The 23,729-nt window shown below is 40.1% G+C and overlaps 1 protein-coding gene and 1 non-coding gene across 14 annotated transcripts in view; both read left to right on the top strand.

Moving 5' to 3' along the window:
* The window catches only part of EPS8 (epidermal growth factor receptor pathway substrate 8), a 165,963-nt gene extending 145,273 nt beyond the window's left edge, over positions 1-20,690 (top strand). For 8 of the 13 annotated variants that reach the window (XM_036019303.1, XM_036019300.1, XM_036019305.1 and 5 more), the window contains 6 exons: positions 267-302; positions 4,607-4,630; positions 7,850-8,072; positions 15,023-15,203; positions 16,954-17,083; positions 19,421-20,690. In XM_036019303.1, the coding sequence (XP_035875196.1) occupies positions 267-302; positions 4,607-4,630; positions 7,850-8,072; positions 15,023-15,203; positions 16,954-17,083; positions 19,421-19,534 (708 nt within the window). In that variant the 3' untranslated portion in view covers positions 19,535-20,690. The remainder of the gene's footprint in view (positions 1-266; positions 303-4,606; positions 4,631-7,849; positions 8,073-15,022; positions 15,204-16,953; positions 17,084-19,420) is intronic. The other 5 variants (XM_036019307.1, XM_036019311.1, XM_028532086.2 and 2 more) reach the window with 2 other exon arrangements.
* LOC114514276 lies at positions 9,747-9,901 on the top strand. The gene has a single exon (XR_003685996.1).
* Positions 20,691-23,729: the final 3,039 nt, after the last annotated feature.

Here is a 23,729-nt window from a genome sequence, read left to right on the forward strand (position 1 = left end):
TTGCTGCGGTGACCACTCATTTAAGTACTTCTGGCTCCTCATGGCTTTCACAGCTGGTAAGGTCCTGCTCTTATCCACATCGACTTTGGCCTTATAGAATCCAAGAATCAAACAAATGTTTAAAGGAAAAAAATTAGTGTACAATTTATATAGCTTTATAACTTAAAGGGATGGCTATGGAAATTCTGTTTGCTGTGCTCATGTTTTGGCTGGCCTCATGTGCATCTATATTATGTACTTATTTTATGTTCATTATTTGTCATTAGCTGTTGATGCCAAAGAAGGAGTTTGAGTTATTCAAGGTATGGTCTACTCCATTTCCTGTGGATTTTTGAAGTGCATTCTCTAACCTGGTTTTAGTACCTTTTCCTTTCTTAAGTTCTTATTTTTCTGACTTTGAGATGTGGTTACCTGACATAATAGAGGCTTCTGTTTGGTTTATAAATGCTAATTCTTCATGTTCTTTCCTATAGAGGTTTTGACTGAATTCCTTCAACAGTGTTAAAGGGTGTATGCTTGAAATGTGTGCCAAGAACAGTAATGGAGTATATCCCCTTTGAGCTCTGTAGACCATTCTTAATATTTAACTCATGGTGGACTCTAAAAGACACTATTCACAAATGGTATCACCGGCTGCTGTATGTGAGCAGAAGTCAAGAGTTTATATTTTAGGTGTTACAAACAATTATCCCAAGTTTATTTCTGCTTGTATGCATAGTTGCTAGAAATGGCCAAACTTTGATAAAATATCTAAAACTTGCAAATAATGTAAATTCTAAGTATTCTCCCCCACCCCAAGATTTCCTAAGGAGTTTAACCTCTCTTAACCTTTTCATGTTTACTGTTAGGCCTGTCGTTTTCTTCAATTTTGATTCCTGGTTTGAGCCGTAGTTGACTTTTCTGTTTAAAGGTTGCTTCTGTTTAAAACTGACCCATAACTACTAATACGTATCATAGGTAGAGTGAATACTTTGTGAGAACATGAAATCTGTTCCTCCTTTTTTGAACAGAGCCTCATCTTATATTTTTGTCAATTTTGGCACAACCAAGAAAAGTGCTCACAAGTTTCAGGAGTTTGTTTTGCTACTTTATGTAAATAAAAACCATGGGGATTGCCTGTTTGGGTTTCTCCCTTTTAAATATTTCAACACTATCTGACTGTCTTCTGAAAATTTCTGGATGCAACTCTGAAGGAGCTGATGTGTGTGGAACTGTGTATGGAAGCTCGAGGGGTGTGTCTGTGTATGTAGTTTGAGGGCCCGGGTCTTAAAAACAATCTACTTTTTTAATCGCCTCCTGAAAATTTTGGGGCTGAGCCCAACAAAACCACCAGAATCTTGTAAAATTTTAATAAGCAAGTTTGACAATCTGCTCTCTGCTATCTGGCATAAATATTACTGTAAAAGGATTTCTATTCTGAAAGCCAACATAACACACACGCATGCACACACAGAGAATGAGTAGATAGACCAAGATGGGAAAGAAAAAAACATCCTTGGAAATACATGTCAATTATTTTATATCTCTAACAGTTACCAGATGCCTTTATCTACGGCATCTTAACAAAAAGTCCTGCAGCTTACTTCAGATTGACAATACAGATTTGTGTAGATTCATTCCAGTGATCCCAACACCCTGACCTATGGAACGGCCCTGGATTACAAACATGTTAAAGGCAATTCTATGTTAGTCATGTCCTCATTCATTCGTGCCGCAGATATTTACGGAATGCTGGCATCTCACGCTTGGTGAAAAGCAAGACAGAAAGCCTGGCCCCGAGCATTCCTCCCTGAAAGCCTGCTGTCCTTTCTGTGCTTGTGCATCAGGAACAGTGACCCTCACGCTCCTCAGGAACGGCCGACACTTTTCCCTGTCTCTTCCTTCCAGTGATAGCAAAATTTAGAAGAAATTTAAAGAAACTTCTTCCCAAAAACAGTTTCCATCCCTGTGCTGTGCCGCACAATGATCCCTTACGATTCATTGCCTGAGTTTCCTTCACGTTCACAGAGAGCAGTGACATCGCACTCTGAGGTGGGTGGTGCCCGTGGCCAGTGCTCCAGCTGGGCGCCTGGCATGGTGTCAGCACTTCACAAACACTAATTCGTTTAATTCCCACCACCGCCTTGAAGAGGAGGCACATTTAATATGCGAGGAAATGAAGGCACTGAGAAGTAACTCACCCACAGCTGTGTGCAGCCAGGACTGGGACCCAGGCCTGCGGAATGCTCCGACAGCCCAGGCTCTGAGGTAGTCAGCCAGTATGGGAACAGTTCTTGGAAAAGATTGTCATCTCATTTTGTATAGACATACAGGTTTGGCTGTGTGAGTGCTTAAAGGGATATTTTCTTAGAACAGTATTACCATGCATTGTACTGTGATAAATGGTTGATTTGATTAATCACCATCCTTGGAATTGGATTTTTTGCCTTGTTGAATCTGTTTTTTGGATTTCAATTTAATTTTTTTGTAATTCAGGAAAATAATTCCAATCATGTAATTCACTTAGAGTATAGACATTTTGTGAACCGTGGGAATAAGGAAATTAGGTGTAAACTATTATCCTGGGGCATCTGTGTCACCCAGTAACTCTTACCTCCTTACCCTATGTGGCCTTCCTGGGAAGGAGCAGTGTGTACAAGCAGTGGCAGCTCCCGTGGGGAGGGCACAGGAGCGGCCCCTGCCTGTTGTTCACACTCTTCCGTGAGAGATTGTCTCTGGATGGCAGGGGTGCTACTGCCTGGACCAGTGGTGAAGAGGTGTTGAATTGCCACCTGATGTCCCTGAGAATCAGCCTATTTAATATCGTCACCTTTGGAATGATTTTTAACAGCTTGGTAAAGACAGCCATTCCCACCTAATGTGTTTCCCCTGCGGCTTTACCAAAGTTATAAAAATAAAAGGGAGGGAGCGGATAAAGAATTTATGAAAGATATGGAACATAAAAAATATTGAACGAAACCACAGGGAAAGGAAGTAAATGCTTATGAGAGATTATGGAGAAATGAAGGTGACTGGCATATCTTTTGATAAAAATATTGTTGTCGAACATAGCAGCACTTTGTAGTATTTTAGCTGTGACAGATGGACATCCAGGGTGCTTTGTCCCCACCCGAAGTCTACGTGCTACATCCAATTTCCCGCATTTCTTTTGACTCGATTCCCAGATCTCTAGCCCTGCGACTGTTCATCTGCTAGAGTTCCCCTTGTGCCACATAGATTCCCCTGCAGTATGCCAAGAGCAGAGACCAGTCCTTCATTATTTCTAATACGCTCAAAGGTTTCATTAAAGAAGTCTACATTCACTATTAATTAGTAAGTCTGTGTGCTTATTATTATTGTAGGTATTCTGACTCTATCAGGATATAAATCATTATGAGTGTCTGGATGTTATGGTCCTGTGAATGCAATAGAAATTTTCCTGTCCTCTCTATTTCTTAGTGCTAAGATGTTATGATACTGTGGGAAAAGCCCCACTGTAGGTATTAGTAGACAAGGATTCTAGTCCTGGTTCTGCCACTAACTAGCTGTGTGACCCTCAGGAAAGCGTTTTATTTTTCTGTGCTCCAATTTGCTCTGCTGTGAAATGAAAGGGTTCAATTGATCTCTACAATTCAGTCTAGATATAAAACATTGTTATTTTCTATATACATGTATAAATAGTCCTAAATTAAAAGTGGAACTATTTTTACTAACCCATTAGCTCTACTAATTTCCTGCTATGAATGTTTCGAATGCTCTTTTTCAAGCTCAGCCCAGACATTCAGATACTGCTGGGCAGAGTGACCACTTCAGTGAAATGCCTTCAGGTTCATTCCAGCAGACCAGCTGCTAATCTTCAGTTATTTAAAAATGTTTTAAAATAAGCTCAGAACACTCTACTCATCTGTTAATTAGAGGTATGGTTTTTAGAAAAGGATGGTTACTTTTATGCTGCCTCACATGTTGACAAATAAATTCTATGTGTCTGGACAGGGGTGGGCGAAAGCAGATTTACAGTTGTGAGTACACAAAACAGTTTCTTTTTGTATTATTGTTTATTACTTATTGTATTAGTTATTTGTATTACAACTGTAAACCTGCTTTTGCCCACCCCGTATATGAACACATATATAAATCACTGCTCAACATGCACATGTACAGAACTATAAAATTTCCTGTTTAGACAGCTTACACATTCAAAACTAAAGCTCACTAAAACATAAATGTGTATTTCCTTTTGTGAAATCAGCTTTATAGAAAAATTAGTCTTACATTTAATGTACTCTATGGTTTCCTTTATCAGCTGAAAGAATAAGGTGAACCTGTACTTAATATTTTAAAAGCACAATACTCTAATACACAAATAGTTACTGAAATACTCTATACTGTTAACACTGTCCTGTGAGTCTATATAATTAGTTTTCCATGGCTAAATAAGAGTGATGGGAATTAGTTATATATTTACAATCTTCTTCACTGGTTGATTTCTGGGCATGTAATTTTACTGTCAAAAGCTAATTTGCTAACATTTTCTGATTTTTGATGTGAATTATAATTGATATTATTTTAGTTCCATCTTCTGTGTTAATTTTTTCATTTGATGTGATTTGCTCCATTTTCCTAATAGCAATTACTTGGTGAGCTGTCAGAGGTAACCCACATTTCTTCCCTCGTGGCACTTCTCTTAATATAATTTTTGTATTTAATCTCTGGACTTAACACCCTCCAAATGTCCCAACTGTGCCTACTTTTCACTGCAGAGTCCCAAAGAGACCAAATTTAGATGAAAAATGTGTAGCTTAAATTTTTAAGAACAGTTCAACTTTAATGGCTTTGTTGGGCTTGCTTGCATAATTTCCCCATGAGGCAGTGTCTTGCAGGAATCAGGAGCTTATCTCTAAATGACTTTCTTTAATCCTGGAGAATTTTTATGGAGCTTTAGTGGCTGAAGAAAAGTGACTCATTCAGACTTACTTACCAATAGGAATGTAAATTTTCCTTGGATGTTAGTAATTCTGACTTGTTACAGAGAAACAGACAGATTTTGTTTTCAGCAAAATTTTATAATATATTTGTGGGAGACGAAAGACAAGAGTTGGGAAGTGACAGTTGTGGTGTAAAAATAGGTCACATCAAGCTGACCAGTCATTGCAGTTTGTCTGAACTGAAGGCTTTGTAGGAACATGGGCCTTTTGGTGCTAATAATGAGCAATTCCTGGGCATACTGGGGAGAATTAAGATTTCCTTTTTGGCTTTGAAGTTTCAGTGCCCTGGGCGCAGGAGGAGAAAGTACAGGGTGCAGTTCTGCTCCCCAGAACTTTCCATAAATTGAGGGAACATGGGAGTCATCAGTTCTCTACCTGCAACAAAACTAGCCGAGAGACAGAAGCGCTGAATGGAAGGGCAGTGCGCTGGGCAGACCTCGGGAAAGGGCAGTGGGGAGCACAGGGAGGGACACCGCAGTGTGGGTTGCAGGGCCCTAGTGGTTTTGTGTCCTCCACACTAAGAATGACAAGTCGGTTTCTAAAGGAAAGCTGACCCGGTTGTCATTTCAGAAGAGTGTGTAATGATTCGCGGGAGGCATTTCCCCCTGCTTTGTATTTCAGGGTTTTGAAGCTTGAGGCATGAAGAGAGGATCAAAAAAGAGGGAAAATATGCAAGTAAATAAAATTTATGGTGTAATTTATGAAATGATTTTCATAGTTCTCTGTACCTTAATCAAATATGCATGTGTGTATGTGTATACACACACAAAAAATTTAAGCCCAGGGTTCTGGTAGGTTACCCTGAGAAAGCTGCACCATCCAGCAAGGACAGGAGAACAGAAGGAGGCCCCGAAGAGCTGGGCAGCCTGTCTGCAGGCCTGACTGTGACAGTACGGCACGGTGTGTCCAGTATTTCACAGTGTTATTTGATGGATAGCAAAACACTAATTGCTGTTGTTTTCATGAAAGCGGAAAGTATGAGTCTCATCATGCAGTGCAGAGATGGTAGCTTTTTTTTTTTTTTTGTTAGTTTAAGCTTCAAAAACAGCAATTTAAACTCCGACATTTTTGAAATCCTATTGTGAGAATTCAGGAACCCTTCATGTAATTATGTGCAAAAGACATTCCTGTCAAGGAACATTGCATATATTTTAATCAGATGACTTTGGTGTGTGCTAAGTATTACATTGTGGTGATGTTTGCTGTATTTTGATGGCTTTAAATATTTTATTGGCCCAAATATAGGAACACTGTTTCATGGGGAGTAATCATAGTAATAAACTTTTTTTTTACTGTATTAGAAATCTTTCTGAGCCTTTGAGTGCTGAGGGGTCAGCAATTTCTGCTTCTCCCCCATCCAGCTCCATTGCTTGCTCCATGAACCCCAACCCCCTGTCTCTTCCCTTCCCTCCTGCCTCTCTCTTTCCCCCTTCCAAAACCTAGCAACATTATCAACACTTCTCTCGATTCTGCTTTCATCCTTGCTGTTACACCCTTCCCACCTTCTCCAGCCACTGGCTGGTGAGTGGTAGCTCTTAAAGAGACAGCAGAAAAGAACCCAGATGCTGCGCACGCTGGTTTCCACAGGTGTTACTCATTTGCTGTGAAGGCAACTGTGATGATGGTTGGTGTGTTGTTTTTTTGAGCAATGATTTAATTAAAAGTGGTATTTGTGTGTGGTGTTCATGTTTTTGATCTCTGTGGAAATTGGGGAGGCCTCGTTTAAAGTCACCATTATCTTATATTTGGGCCAATTTAGAAATTAAAAATAAACAGTAATGTTCTAACCCAAGGACCAGATTAACAAAAGGCCTGCTTTTTGCATTTGATCCACTAATTCTGGATTTAGAATAACTAAAATTATGCGAGTGCAGAATCTAAACTTTACCCAAATTATAGTAAGTCCATTGCTCTATATCTATGATGTTACCAAAAAAAAAAGTGCCTTTTGAAAATTTGGAACTTATTATAATGCAGTTTTCTATTAGCTAAAATTATTTTGTTTAAAGTTTTAACTTTTGTGTGTGGTTTAAGAGGGAATATACATAAATACTGTTTTATAATGTCCTATAGTGATTTAATTAAATAACTGAAAGTTATTGTGTATTCTATCAATCATATCCACCTTTTTTAACACAAAGCCCGACACAACCTTCTTCTAATGTATGTTTTTGAGTTTCAGTCACCATTATTTACGTGGACCATACCATTGCCCTCGCCACTGTCCATCCACAGCATTCCCACTTTAATAAGGAAATATCCGATGTTAATAAATTAGCATTAGGATGATAGCACAAAGGATTATGACTTGAATAAGTTAATAACATTTTAAAATTACTTGTTTACTGTAAAGCAAAGTCTTTTTATCAACTGAAATATTGCCCTTCTTAACAAATTGCTTAGAAACAATATTAAACATGTTTCAGTGTATCATACATTTACAGTAAGGAATAAGTAATGCTTAATGATACTGATATTTAGACTTTCAGTGCAATTAGAAGTTTTTATTAGTGGAAATTATAAAATAATCAGAAATCTTCTGACGTGCCTTGGTTGTATGTGATTCCAAGTTCAAATTCAGTTTTCTTGACATTTGCAACTGTTATTAACGCTACTATTTGCTATTGGTATATCCCTTTTACTCCTTAATTTACACTTTGCTTTTGAACAAATACATAGAATATTTGAAACTTGAATTTTAGTGATTGTTATACCATGTAGGATTGGAGATGTGTGTGTGTGTGCGCACATACATACATAAATTTGCTGTGGATTGCAAGTAAGTTTACAGATAAATAGCTAAAAATGTACTGTCAGAGTATAATTTGTGTTCCTAGGTTAGTTTGTAAGTTTACGATTTTAAATTAATTGTTTATATTTTATAGAAACAAAGAATGGAGTATGGTCCAAGAACAACTGACCCTCCCTCTGCTCCATCTCCTCCTCCAACACCGATTCCTGTTCCTGTGCCCCTTCCACCAACTACTCCAGCGCCTGTTCCTGTGTCAAAGGTCCCGGCAAACGTTACCCGACAGAACAGCAGCTCCAGTGACAGTGGTGGCAGTATTGTGCGAGATAGCCAGAGACACAAACAACTTCCTGTGGACCGTAAGTTTCCCAGAGAGACAAAGACCACCGCCCCCGCACCCCCCAAAAAAAACAAATCACAGTTTGTTTATCAAATTAAAAGCACTGCTAAATAAAATATTGTTTATTATCGGCTTTGCTGCTACTATTATTAAATATGAATAATAGTCCTTTATATGTGCATGATACTTGATAGAGTGCACAGACCACCTAGTTTTTATCCTCCAAGTAATTCTCAGAAACATGAAGTTCCTCTGTTCTCCAGTGTGTGTATTTCTACACTTACTCCAGCATATTGTGCTGGCTGAATGAAGACTCTGGAGCTAGACATACTTGAGTGTGCGTAGTGACGTGTTACTTACTGGCTGTGGGATCTTTAACAATTTAATAATCCTCTCTAGTTTGATGTCCACAAGGGGGGGGGGGGGTGATGTCACAGGACAATTATGAAGATTCAGAGATAATGCATATACTGACAGCATTTAGATCAGTTGTTCTCGGTCAGGGTGATTTTACCTGTCTTCCCCTAAGGACATTTGGTATTGTCTGGAGATAAATTTTGATCACAGTCAGGTAGATGCCACTGGCATCTAATACAATTGGTAGAATTCAGGGAGGTTTAGCAGTGTCTTAGAATTAACAGGACACTGCCCATCCCCCAACAGGATTATCTGACCCAAAATGTCACTGGTGCTGAGGTTGAAAAGCGCTGACTGATTTTGACCAGTGTGACACATTATAAGTAGCCAGTAAATCGTTGCTGATATCTCCTCATAGTTCTGCTGCTCCTCTTCCTCACACTTGCTGTTCTCACGGGTATACACACACAAGGACACTAACTTAATATGATCACTCTGCCAATAGGAGCTTCAGATTTACTCTCCAAATTAAGATTTTATGCATTGGCTTGGCCAAAAAGTCCATTCAGTGTTTTTTGTTGTACTTTTTTTGTAAAATAAAAGATACGTATTTTATTTTCACCAATAACTTTATTAATTTGGATATTTTAAGAATGTTGGCTGTCTCCCACATGGTAGAACATTGATTGTTCTCAATGAATATCTCAATTTGATTGCTATCAACTTCACTTGGTCTACCTGACTGTGGAGCATCGTCCAGCAAGAAATATCCAGTATGAAACTTCACAAACCACTTTTGACACATTTGATCCATCACAGCACCTTCATACACTGCACAGATGTTTCTTGTGTGTTTCGATTGTATTTTTGCCTTTCTTGAAATGATAAAGCATAATATGCCGAAGATGTTGCTTATTTTTTTCCATTGTCAATATTAAAATGGCTACACAAAAATTCACTAATTTTGATGTTTTTTTTAAATGCAGGCTGATATGACAGCTGTCACAATACATTCTAACAAAATTGTTGTGAAGTTAAAGACAACTAAGTGCTACTAGAGCCATCGTGTGGAAAGAAACAAAAGGAACTTTTTGAGCAACCCAATAATTTAGATTTCAACTTTATTCTTTTATAAATTTAAACTGGATTTTTATATGAATGGTTTCTATGAAAATCAGATTTAAATAAAAAGAAAAGACACTATGGTCAGCTTTGGATTATCCTTTTTAGTACTGGGAATGGCAGTGGAGATAATTTGACAACTGAGGATGATTCTAGGAGAATTTTTATTTTTTTACCTTATTGTGTATAGCTGGTCTGTTTGATTTGTAAATCACAGCACTCGCCACAGACCGAGCTGTTGACAGCCTGGCCTCGGATCAGAGGCCTATGTGTGTTGTGACAGTGGGTTCGAGACAGGCAATATTGAAACAAGTCTTTTAAGCCTAGCGTGTAAAAGGCACACTTGCATTACAATTCAGTGACACAGTTTTTTAAACATCTTTAAATTATTTTTAAAAATATTACAGAATTACTTTGTTTTACCTATACTTAATATATAAAAATTCTTGGAAAATTAGAACCAAGAAGGTCTTTCCTCACTATGATAAAAGGATATAAAGTGTGTGTGTGTGTGTGTGAGAGAGAGAGAGAGAGAGAGAGAGAGAAGGACATCATTCATTCAGTATGGCCTCTCCTGGCACTCAGTTCTGGGTTCTTTTCTCCATAAGCATATTTTTGCTGTAGATCTATTCCCTTTGTTTCCATACCATCTGTACCGGCAGAAAAGGAATGTCTCCTAAATTTGTCTTCATATCAAATCTCAACTGACATCCGGATACATATATTGAACTATTAAATTTATAGGTGAGATTTAATGCTTAAGATTCAAGTTGAAAACCAGTTGATTGAATCTTTTACTGTCATTTTATCCTACTGTTTTTCTCAACTCCATAAATCCTAGCCACATCTATTCAGTTGTGGTCATTTTAGATAAATTAAAACAGAGCTAAAGAGAACACTGAAACTATTACTATTTAATTATTCTAGAAATTCTGGTTAAATACATGAAGCATAAGCCTACTTTATAGATTACTCTCTCCCAAGGGGTAGCCAATTTAAAATCACTTTCTTACCTAGATCTTCACCTTATCAAAAACAAAAACAAATGGAAAAATGAACTTTTGGAAAAACAATGAACTCTGTGCAGCAAAAACTACTGTGTACGTGTCTTTTTGTGTATGAGAATGTGTGTGTGTGTGTGTGTAAGGATATGCTACTAAATTAAAAAAATATGTATATATTTTTAAAAGATGTTTTTATTTTTTCAGCTACTAAAGACATTCTTTGGTGATGAGAAAGTTCTGTAAACGTTTTCATTGATTTCCTGACGGAAAAAAGTTCCCTGTTAGAAATTGCTGTTCTTTCTTCATTCTTACCACGAGTTTAGAACATTTCCCTCTTTTGATCCGTCAGCACCGTAATCGCTGACACGGGCCCGCTTTCCAGGCGTGGGATCAGAGTTCAGTGGCGTCCAGCCCCATTCGGACAGTCTGCGGATCGGGACAGTTTGTTCTTTGTTCTCGTCTAAGGAACTGAGAATAACCTAATGGGAAAGAGGCATAGTTAGAATACTTTAAAGACAGAGAACTCTCCTGATAATTGTGACTCATAATCTTCAAGTCTGTTTTTCATAAATGAAAGAGTGACATTGGTGTATAAAATACACTATCTCTCCCCAAATTAACACATGTACTTATTTCCTTAAAATAATAAAATTTTGCATTTACTTACATAAAGTTTCTTTTAAAGCTACCTCAGAAGTATATATGACATGAAATAAATACATATTTTTTATAAAACAAGTATTTTTGATAGCTTTTTCTCGAGCACTTTTGGAGAGTATTTTATTTTCTGAGGGAATGTTGGCACTTCTCAGCAGCCTTTAGAACCAGATATACATGTTACTGGTGGCCAGATTCCTCTCAGAATTTGCCTGTGTATCTAGATTTTCTGCTTACTGCCTAGACTGGTGATAAAAATAAAATGGAAAGAACTGTACACTCATAAAAATGTTACCAAATAGCAATGAACAAGGAAGAAAGTCAACACGCTATCTATTAAATGTAACAAGGAGCAGGAGCCAGACTCCTTTTGCTCCAGTGTCACCGTGGTTGCCTATTCAAAGTATCTGCTTGGAGCTGAGTCATGCAAGCTTTTCACACTGATTTATTGCAGGATTCAAAAAGGTTACCCTCTCTTCACTTCTGAAGAATGTCAGCGCTTTAGTTGTTTTGTATTTCTTCCATTTCCTTTGAAATGTTAGACCTTATTATTTGAGTTTAATCTTTTGTAATCAGAAGTGTCATTTTAGAAAGAGGTGTGAAGTTGGTCTGGTTTGTTGTTGTGTACTGGAACACTGCGTATGGAAACCAAAAGCCAGGAGCACATTGCCAGAGGTTTTGTGCTCCCTGGAAGATGATTATGCTGTGGACGGCAGATGACCCTGCAGTGGCTACGTCAGTTGATAAGAAAAGAAATCTTCTAGTGAAGTGATCATTTTTCTCTTGTTCTTTTCAGATGCACTCACATGCTGTATGGCAGTGTGATGTAGTGACTTAAAAGAGTTAGCAGATGAAATGCATGTAGTGTGTTACTTAGCTGTGGCAGTCAGTAATGCTCCTCTCCCCCTCTCTAGCCTCCTCATTCTCCTTCCCTTCCTCTCTCCCGCCCTCCACTCCTTTCTCCTATTTTCTTTTGATGACTTCTTCAAAAAATTTCCTAAGTACTTGAAGCATTAAAAAAAATTAGACTGAAATAACACTACATGAGTTTTCCAAAGTTTTGCTTATTTCCCAGGGACACCAAACTCTCTAAAACACTCTCCCTGAAGGGGGTGGGGGTGGGGGAGAACACAGTACAGTTGTCACAAAAAAGCTCCCTTAGTTACCAGTGACCTGGTCATTGTCAAATACCAAGTTAGTTAAGTGGATTACCATATCAGGTCTTTGTGTGATCCTTGAAGGTGATACACAAATAATGTATTCATGGGAGCGCGTGTGTATTTTTTAAACAGACAACATATTAGTCCCCTTCCTGTACTTTTATTTCCTCCCCATTTTCTCATAAAGATATGTTCATATATATGTCTTTTTCTTAAGCATAAAATAAATGGAAGAGAAGCATGCTTGGTAAGTCAGACAAAGGTAGTTTCGATGACTTTGGCCATAAAATGACTGAATCAGAAAAACCAGTTCTAGTACATTCTGCCAATAATTAACAATGATGTTTTGACACATTGCTTCTCCTCTTTTGGCCATTTTCTTATCTAGTTATTTTAGGGCTTGGTTAATAATGCATTTCAATATGCCTTATACATTCATTTGTTCATGGGTTATTTATTGAATCCCGACACTGTTCCAGACAAAGCAAATGAAACCGGCAAAACTTGCTGTTCACCCCAGCTGCATATTTTTGGTGAAAGGAGATAGGAATCTAAGTTGGTAGTGAGTACTAGAAGGCACTAAGTGGCCTGGAGAATGATGAAGCCTGTGGATGGGGAGTGCAGCTGGGGAGGAGGTTGCAGTTTTAAAAAGGGGAAACCTAAAGGGGGCCGAGGCGTGAACCATGCGGCTGTGTGGGGGGAAGTGTTGCAGGCAAAGGCTCCTATGTGTGAAGAGCACCGAAGAAGCCATGGCGAGCGAGAATAGAGGGCCTTAGGGAGAGCAGTGGAGTTGGAGGTCACAAGAGGTTACCCCCCTTTCCTGGGGGGTAATTTGGATCTGCTGGGAAGGTTTGGAGAAAGGTTGCAATAGCCAACTTATAGTTTAAAAGGATCATTTCAACTGTTGTACTGAGAGAGGAATGAAAAAGAAAAAGGAGTGAAGAGCATAGCCCCATGGTATTTTGCCACAGAAACTGGAAAAATACAATCATCATTCGAGAAGTTGGGAAGTCTAGCATAAAAGCCAGCTTCTTGAAGATAAGCAGCACAGATACAGATGTGTTATATTCGAGATCTCTGATAGTCACCGAAATGAGTGAATGCATCAAGTAGACAGTCAGTGTATGTGGATCTGAAGTTCTGAGGCACAGCCCGGACTGGAGAAATAATGGTGGTAGTCGTTAGCTTTTAAATGGCTTTTAAAGCCTTGAGGCTAGTCACAGTGGTCATTGGTGGAGTGAGTGCAGGCAGAGAAGAGGTCCCAGGGTTGTGCCCTGAAGGACTTGAACCTTACGTGTCTGGGCAGATGAGAATATTAAGAAACGGATACTGAGAAGAAGAGAACAGGGAGATGGGGGGAAAATCGGACAGAGTGGCGTCCTGAAGGCCAGAAGAAGTGTTTTGGGGGGAGGAACAAGGGGGGCAGGGGGATCACCTTCAAATGTTGCTCATAGGTTAAATGAGACAAGGACTGGGAATTGACCATTGAGTCTAGTGAAGTGTAGTGGAGGAAGGGGCCAAAGGCCTAATTACAACAAATCTAATAGAAAACTGGAGAACGGGAGTTGGAGTCAGCTCGTATAGACTGCTTCTCACAGAGTTTTGCTAAAAGGGGAGCAGAGAAATGGGCAGTAGGTGGGAGGGGGGCATGTTGTCAAGAAAGGGCTTATTTAAAGGCTAGAGAAATAATAACAAAATAATAACATCTTTGCAGGCTGATGAAATGATTCAGTAAAAGGAAAATTGATAACATAGGATAAGTAGGAGAGACATTACTGTCACAGTATTAAATCGAGGACATGGGGGCTAGTGCTCGTGCAGAGTCTGGCTGAGGAGCGTGGAAACAGCACTGGGAAGGAGGGGTCAAGTGCTGGGGGTGAGGACAGTGGCCACTGGTACTTTGATTTTCTTGTAACTTTATTTATTTATTATTTTTTTGGAAATTAGGAGAGTGAGATCATCACCTTAGGGCAAGGATAAGGGAATGGGTCTTGGAAGTTTGCAGACAAAGAAGATATTAAACACTTGTGTAACAGTGGGCAATGATATGGCCTAGGACAGCGTTTCTCAACCAGAGCCCGATTCGACATTTGGGGCTGGGTAGTTCTGTTGCAGGAGACTGACCTGGGCATTGTAGAGTGTTCTGTGCATCCCAGGCCTCTAACCACTACATAACAGTGGTATCCTTCCCCTCCTGCCCCTGCTGTGACATCCAAAAGTGTCTCCAGCCATTGCCTGATATCCCCTGGGGTCAAATTCACCCAGTGCAGACCCCTGGCCTCAAAAAATGTAGTGTGATGAGCAGAGAGCATTAACAACCCAGTTGGGCTTCGTATCCATGAATTTAACATGAGATCAGTCAGCACTGTTGTGTTATACTCAGTGTGCGGGTACAGCCCAGAATGAGCAAAAAGGTACATTGAACAAAGGTTGGGGTTTTGCCAAGTGAATACAATGAAGAGAGAGAAGACGAGGTAGGGAGTGGTTTTAATAATTGATCATGGGATTTATACTGAGTGAGGATGAAAGCAAGGAAACATGGTTGGAACACTAGTTCCAGCAACCCTTCCACCCCATGTAAGTCCTGTGGGTTACTGGCATCGGCATTCTGGAGAGAGTGAGATTTGTTAGGAGTTTTCAAAAATAACCTGCTCCGTGTTGGTGTGCAGGCAGGAAATCCCAGATGGAGGAGGTGCAGGATGAGCTCATCCACAGACTGACCATTGGCCGGAGCGCTGCCCAGAAGAAGTTCCACGTGCCACGGCAGAACGTGCCAGTTGTCAACATCACTTACGACTCCTCACCGGAGGACGTGAAGACGTGGTTACAGTCGAAGGGGTTCAACCCTGTGTGAGTCTCTGGGAATACTTCACAGTGTCGTGGGCAAACGAGCGTTGTTTGCGGTTTGGCCACTGTGACGTCACAAATGACTCTTTAGAGATACGAGAGCCCAGACTGCCTGTGTTTCGTGCTCAGGAAATGACTGTAGCTGTAAAAAAGAACTGGAAGAAGCAGAACTAACTGTTCTTCGATGGCACTCCATTTTCTAAATGGTGGCACCTCTTCATCGTCGGTCCCCTCAATGGACTGTCAGTAGCTTTGGGACCATAGCTTTCCGTCTGCCCCCTTAGGCCACACAGCGTAGGCCTGGTCTTAGCTGGACTCCCCTAACTCTGCAGGACATGTAGTAGAGCCCTTCCTTCTGCTGCAGTATATAGATTCCAGGCAAATAAAAATTAGATAATACCCATCATAGACCATGATCTAATAGGGCTTTTCCTTTAGTAAACCCATTGTGAAGTTTCTGGTTTACCTATAGTTTTGTTAATAGCTTATGTTTTTTTAAGACTTTCTCCAATTGGTTTTAGTTGTCTTTACACACCCTCATTTATTTATTTATTATTTATTTATTTAGTGTTCATCAAGACATTTTTTTCTATTTCTTTTAGAGAAAGAGGGAAGAGAGAGAAGGAGAGAAACATTGATGTGAGACAGAAACATCAATCAGTTGCCTCTTATATGCCCCACCCCTGAACCGGCTACTAAACCCACAACCCAGGCATGTGCCCTGACTGGGAATTGAACCCAAGACCTTTTGGTTCATGGGACAGTGCCCAGCCAACTGAGCCATACCAGCCAGGGCAGTTTTTAAACTTTTTTCAATTACAGTTGACATTCAATATTATTTTGATTAGTCTCAGGTAGATAGCACAGTGGTTAGACAAGCATCTACTTTATGAAGTGATCCCCCAGTATTTCCAGTACCTCACTGGCACCGTGCATGGTTACTACAGTATTATTGACGGGACTCCCTGTGCTGTGCTTTACATTCTTGTGACTGTTTTGTAACTACCAGTCTGTACTTTGCAGCCTCTTCACCTTTTCCCCAGTCCCCCAACCAGCCATCAGTCTGTTCTCTGTATCTCTGAGTCTGTTTTTGATTTGTTTGTTCGTTTATATTGTTCTTTAGATTCTTCATGCAGGTGAACTCATTAGTCTTTCCCTGACTGACTGACTTCACTTAGCGTAATACTCTCTAGGTCCACCCATGCTGTAGCAAATGATAAGATTTCATTCTTTTATATGAAAAATATTATTCATATTTTTTATATTTTTTCTCCTTTTTCTTAAAAAAGACCCTTCACCTTTCCTATAATGCTGGTTTGGTGATGTTGATGATGAACTCCTTTCAGCTTATGTGTTTTGATACAAACTATTTGACTACTACATATTCAAGAGAACTTGAATATGATAAACTCTCTTGCCCAGCGTGACTGAAAAGCGATACACGCTGGCTGGTCAATTACCTGCTTACTAGAAAGTTCTCTCTTATGAAACACCAAGTTTCAAGGAGTTGGTCCTAAACAATAATGATGCTAAACCCAATCAGTCCCTTTCTGAAACTTCATAATCATCTTGTATAGCCTCAGAGTCATCATCACAAACGTCCCTTGTCATTGTCCTGACTGAGCACTATGGTACCATTTTATGAGTTCCAGCATATGGAACACTTAGAAAAGAGGTTAGAGCAGAACCAGAATTTTTTTGTAGATAGTACTTTTAATGCCTTATTTCTTTTCCCTTCCTTTTTTTTTTTCAGGACTGTCAATAGTCTTGGAGTATTAAATGGTGCACAACTTTTCTCTCTCAATAAAGATGAACTGAAGACAGTCTGCCCTGAAGGGGCCAGAGTCTTTAACCAAATCACCGTACAAAAAGCTGCATTAGAGGTACGACTTGCCAAGCTAAGGTGGTGTTCTGTGTTTGTCCAGAGCTCAGATTGCAAATGAAAGCTCCAGAGTCATCTGTTTGTGTCCGTATTGGACAATTTCCCTTTCCTGCAGAGCTGAATTAAATGTGAATCAGCTTTTGTAATTTGTCACTGGAGACCATTAGTGACCACTTGGAGGGCGATTAATTTGTTACAAATGCTGGTGCGTGAAGCTTGGACATATACTTTTGGACACTTAATGAAAACCTAATGTTCTCATTTTATATGCATTAGCTATTTCTGTAGGAATTTTCATTTTGACATAGTAAAGGACATTCACCTCTGTGTGAGTAAATGCCTGAAGAGGTTGGAACTCTTGCCTGTTGTTAATATTTAGTTTGGAGATTCTAGTAGGTTAGAGGTTAATAAGGTCTTAAAACCCTAGTGGTGTGTCTTAGGCCTGGTTATACATCTAAATACAAGGGGGACCCCAAAAACCCAGAATTTACGTATTAAAAATTATGTATTCTTCACGTTTAAAGTTCAGGCCCCTTCCAAGTACTCTCCATTTGATGCAGTACACCTATCGAGACTTTTTTGTTTATACTGCTCTAAACAGCTTTGGAAGTTGTGGATTTTGATGCCTTTTAGTGCTTCTGCTATTTGTTTGGGGGGTTTTTTTGTTGTTTTTTTTTGTTGGTGTTTCACCTCTTCCACATCTGCAAAATGTCTCCCTTTGAGGACTTTTTTCATCCAGTGAAACAAATAAACAGAAGTTGCCTGGGGAAATTTCAGATGAACAGGGAGGGTGGGTCACAAGGGTCATGCTGTTTCTTGGTCAAAAACTGCTGAACACTGAGCACAGTGTGGGCAGGTGTGCTTGTAAATTACCCATCATGAAATGGGCAAATGTGTTGAAAGAGTTTTTAAAAAAAATTCACTGGAGCCAAATGCAGCCTCTCACAACAACGCCAGCTGGTACATTGATACAGATGGGTTCCTAGAACACTCACCTAGTGGGAAAAGCCTGTACAAGGCGGCTTGTCCTCCAGAAGATATTTTTATTTTTTAGGGGGGTCCCACCTTATAGTCAGAGGGGAAATATTACATAGGGATCATGAATATAGGGAGCCCTAAAGAGTAATTCTTTAGGCATAGTTGTCTGTAGAGAAGCAGGAGAGTAAATATTTTCTAGGTTAGACATAAGTTTCCAGTACCCTGCTCTACTTAAAATGGGCTTTGTAGGGGTAATAGTTTCCAACTGTTACGTCTCACAGCTATTAATAGCTTTCATGAACATTATACCTGGACTCAAATGAAAGGACATAGGCTGTGGGGTGAAACTGATACATAATTACCTCTAGCAGGTATATCATATAAACTCAGTAGGCAACCCAGAGTAAAATAGCTTCATGCATACAACCCTATAACTATTCTCCATCAGGAGAGATTCTGTTTCCCTTGGAAATTTTCCCTATAGCTTTCTGCATATTGAATATGAATAAGGAATTATATCTTTTCTGAGGCAATTTTGCTACCATTATAATACATCCTAATTTTATTGCGTGTATATGAATTACTTCCTAAGGGTATGATGAGAGGTTCCATATCCCTCACACCGCCGGGCCCCTTTAGTCCAGACCCGCTGTGGTTGTCGTTTGCCTCACTGCCCACCTCTCCTGGTCCCGCTCCTGTTCCTCTGGCTGTGAGCTGAGGCAGAGACTGAGGACATGAGTTTCTTCGTCTTCCTCAGCCACCTTCCACCACCCCCTTCCCTCGCATCTAGTTCACTTTTTAGAATACTTACCCGTGTTCCCAGATACTTTTGTTGGTAAGAGCAGGGTGAGGAGGGTGCACAGGGAGTGCGGGACGGCTTGGAAAGGAGGGAAGCTGGCATGATGTCAGAGGACCGTGCGGAGGGAGGCCTGGTGTCTGTGGAGCCCAGTCTTCGGGCCTGATTTAGAGTCCCCCTAAAGGACGATGAGTGTCTTCTTGAGCCAATGAGGGTTGTTTGGTCATTTTCTGTCTTACTGTGTTATTGTGCCCATATATCCTCGTTCTCCCAGGGAATCTAGAGCTGCACATGTATTATTGACTTATCTTTATCATGTCCAAATGAAAGCCATAGTGAATGAATGCCTTAAGGCGCTATACAAATGGAAAAAAAAACATATTAATGTGATATGTTAGTGACGTCCAGAAGCATCATGTATATGAAGGGCAGCCTTGTGCCCCCCCCCCCCAAGAGATGTGAGAAGGAAAGCACAAAGGACTGTCACCCTGAGCTTGTCTGAGTGTGTGCCCTGCTGTCTGCACAGACCTGTGACCATCTCGCCCGATCGTGTTTGTTTTCCAGGACAGCAGCGGCAGCTCCGAGTTGCAAGAGATCATGCGAAGACGGCAGGAGAAGATCAGTGCCGCTGCCAGTGACTCAGGAGTGGAATCTTTTGACGAGGGAAGCAGTCACTAACTTCTTTCTTTCTTTGTTCTTAAACTCCATGTAAATTTCCGGCATTATTCCAACGTGCTTTGTTTTAAGAAGCCATGAAGGGAATGTCAGATTTTTAATCTCTTGGTACACTTTATTTATCGCCATAAAATAACAGTACAACCATAAGTAAGCAGAGGACTTGCTTCTGGGCCCATTATTATTTTTATTAAAACGGAAAAACTTTAAATAGAACTTTTGACCTTGGGAAACATTTTGTTTACCAAAGGTGAGGTTTTCTTTATCAGGTTAATTATTTCGTCCTCATCTCAGTGTATAAGCAGGCATTTTTAATGGCGGTGACTTTACATGTTCCAGCAGGACAAGGATACTGCCCGTGATTCAAATGCTTCCCAATTCCAGCTTTGCCCGTGACTGTGGTGCCTGCCGTTCGGGGCGTGGTTACGTCAGGCTAGCCTCTGCTTACTTGGGTCTCTTGTTTGACATAGTCAGTGATTGAATATTTCAATTTATTTAAAGTTCTTAATGCCAACACTTTTTAAAAAATGAAAACATTTAATGAACTGTAAAACACAGCAAGGCCTTGGACATGCGAAGACAAACCTGCGGAGCATTCCCGAGCCCCTTGGTCATGGCTCTGTTGATGACGATTCCGTGTACAGCTCGTATTTTGATTTAGCTTATATTCTGCTTATCACCTACTCTGTGTTCTTATATATGAGAAAGCACAAGTGGAAAAGAGGTCATATATATTCAGAATATGTCACAGGGAGTAGCCTGCATTGGTGTGAGTTACAGTATTTTGCTTAATGAAGGTCTCAGTTCTGAATATTGATATTAGTAGTTAAAAGGAGATTGGGGCCATTTTATGTGTATCTGTGTCAAGTTTTTCTGGTAATAAGAAACAATTTACACATATGTTAATCCTGTGAAAGATTCTAGACATAGAAAAGAAAGATACTTAACCTTCAACAAATGTTATTTTTGAAAACACGATTTTTGTCATTAAATGTTATATTATTTCACATATATAAAACAGATGTTATGTAAGAATGTTGTATATTTTAACATAAACCCATTTAGAGAGATTATCTAGAGTCATTAATTTTCATAGTGCCTTTTCACATGAGTCAGCTGGAAAGTCTGCAATAAACAGTATTTGCTCTGTGTTAACAAATGGCCTCTGTGTCACTGGCAGGGGGGTTCTTTGGTATGTGGGCTGGGGGTCGAGGTTGAGCGGAATGGGAAAAGCAGAGGCTCGCTCTTCTATTTTTTTAAAGCTGATTTTCAGTGTATTTTTGAGTGGGTAGAAACCACTCGAGAACACCTTCTTCAGTTGTTTCTCTCTTTTTTTTTTACCTCTATTATCTCATCCTTTCTTCCTTCTACTGCCTAAGTATAGTTGGCCACAGTAGTGAAAATAAATTTAGACAGCTCTTAGTATTACTAAGGCCTTCACAGAAATGCTTTATTCGATATCTACAGTAACTCTGTGAGTTATATTTTATAGGCAAGGAAATTCTCCCCCAATCACGAGGGATGTGGCAGCCTCCCATTTTCCATTTCTCGATCTCTCCATTACACTCCAGATAAAGTGAAACAAACATGAGAGTGATGAAAAATTATCACAGAGCTTTTCCATTTCATAAGCACTGATACACATGTATCACTTAGCCCTTATTGAAAATATCTGAAGATGTAATGATAAGAAAAAAGACAGTAAGATAGAAAAATTAAAATTGGGATGCTTGGCATTGTGAATTTTCCCTTGCTGGTGCCAGATACTTTTGTATTCCCATAAATACAATGTTCTTTGTTTTTTCAGAGTACTGTTAAGTTACTTGGAATGACTTTGATTCTTTCTGACCCTGCCTTTAACCTTTGTCAGGTGGGCACCAGGGCAGCCTTTATATTAGAGCCGATTCTCCCCGACTGTCAAGGCAAAGCCCTTCTAGAGACTCCACCTACTGCTCCATGGATTAGGCATGTTGTCCACCCTTGCAGGTGGCGACAAGAACTATTCTTGGTCCTGTGTGAGCTCTGAGAGTTATTCCTGTAATCCTTCGTGGTCGTTCTCTCCTCAGCCGTGAGCAGTTTGCTCATGCATATGCTCTGATCCGCACTCAGCGTGAGACTCTGTGGGGCCCCGCGTGCATCTCCAGAGCGCCCTCCTCACGCAGCTTTCTCCTCTCTCCTATTCTGTGCTGCGATCTGTCGCTCCCTTCCTGTCGCCACGCTCCAAGCTTTGGCTCCTCACTTCAGGAGTCTGCTAATTCCATGAGAGTTCACCTTGCCTGCACTGCAGCTTGGAAACAGTTTCTAGGCAAAAGGCTGGAGCGGTGATCACTGTCCTTTATTGCCCAGTGTCCACTGTTCTGAAACTGTTCTTTCACATATTTCGTGTGTTTTGTAATTGTTTCGGGCTAAGGGTTGAATCTAGTTCCCTCTGACTTTATCTGAGCCCAAACTTGAAGCCCCCTTCCTTTTTAATGTATATTTTTCACTGAACATAGAAATCTAGGTTGTCCCTTTTTATTCTAGAACTTCAGAAGTGTCATTCCATTGATTTGTTTTTTAGCTTTTATTTTGTTCTCGATGACAAATTAGTCATCATTTGTGTTTTTTCCTCTGGCTGCTTTCAAGATTCTTTTCAATAGCTTTTATTTTCATCAGCTTGTTTATGTATTTCATAGATGTATTTTCTTGGTATTTATTCTCTGTGGGATTCAGTGGACTTCTGGATTTGTAAGTCAGCGTTTGCCATTATTGGAAGACCTGTTCCTTCCAGTATTTTTCCCTGCTCCTTTCTCTTCCCCTCTCCTCAGCCTCCCGTTACATGTATGTTAGGGCACTCGGTATCATTTTAAAGATCCTTGAATTTCTGTTATTTTTTAAATCTATTTTCTCTAGTCTTCAGATTGCAAAATTTTTGATAATATGTATTCAGATCCACCAGCTCTTTTTTCGCCTCCCCTGTGATCTGTGTTCCAGTATGCTGTTCGTTCAGTCTAGAGAATTTTTCTTTTCAGTTATCATAGTTTATCAGTTCTACAGTTCACGTTCTTTTATTTAGTTTCCATTTCTCTGCTGAGACTTTCTGTCTGTCCACTCATTAAGATAATATTTCTCTCTAATTCTTTGAACAACTCTGAACAATTTCTCTAACACATAAAAGCTACTGTACAATCTTTACCTGCTATACCCAGCATTCGGGCTGTCTCAGCTCAGTTTCCATGGACTGCTTTCTTCTCTCCCGCACTGTGGGCCCTGGCTCTCTCTTCCTTTGCATGCGTAGTAATTTGTATTACATATTTGATATTGTATATATGTTTTAGATACTCTAGAGTATGTTATCTTCCTTTGAAAAACACTCCTGTTCTAACAAGCAGTTCTGTTCCGGATGACCACTTTGAACTCGTATACCTTTGGCTTTATGCATTGGTAGTTTGGATCGTGGTCAGCTTAATGGTTTTGAAAGGTCTCGCCATCTTGGTGGGACTCTCTCTGCAAACTCTTCTGCGTATCTGGTCAGGCTTGATTTTAGGCTTTGTCTATACATGTCAAAAGTAGTCTATGCTGTGGAGTTTCTACTTATAAGAAATACCTTTTTTTCTTGGATGAATTTCCAGAACACTTTGTATCTCTGCTGGATGCCCAAGGTGTTTAAAAGTGGAAAACAGGTCTCTTCACTTTTGCTGGGCTGGATCTCTGACGGCCCCAGCACAGCCACTGTGGTAGCTCCCGTCCACTCTCAGCCTTGTATACAGCAGCCACTCTCTGAGAAGCACTGCTCTGCATGTGAACTGGGTGGATTCACTTACGGGTTTCTGCAGCCGCCCCCTGCACAGCTGCCTCCACTCTGGTGCCCTTCTATGGAAATTCCAGCCACTTCCAGTGCCCTGACCCTGATGCTTGCCTCCTCAGTTCAGCAGGACTGACTTGCTGTGCTTGGATCCACTTGCTGCACTGCAGTTGGGAAATTGTCCCCAAGCAAAGAGCTCTTGAGTTTCCTTATCCCGAGGACTGTAGTCTTGTGTTGGTTTTAAAAGGTGAGCGGTGAATTGTGTATCTCCCTCCACTATACCTAAAGAAGCACTGGGTCATGGGAAGCTGTTGCAAAACACACTCTAATCAGGTAAAACTTTTCCTTTTGTGCTTCTCTCTAGGAAAATCTGAGACTCACTTGTTTTCTAAAATTTGTGGAGGCTGCACTGGG

This window comes from Phyllostomus discolor, chromosome 2 (genome assembly GCF_004126475.2).
Source record: "Phyllostomus discolor isolate MPI-MPIP mPhyDis1 chromosome 2, mPhyDis1.pri.v3, whole genome shotgun sequence".
NCBI classification, from domain to species: domain Eukaryota; kingdom Metazoa; phylum Chordata; class Mammalia; order Chiroptera; family Phyllostomidae; genus Phyllostomus; species Phyllostomus discolor.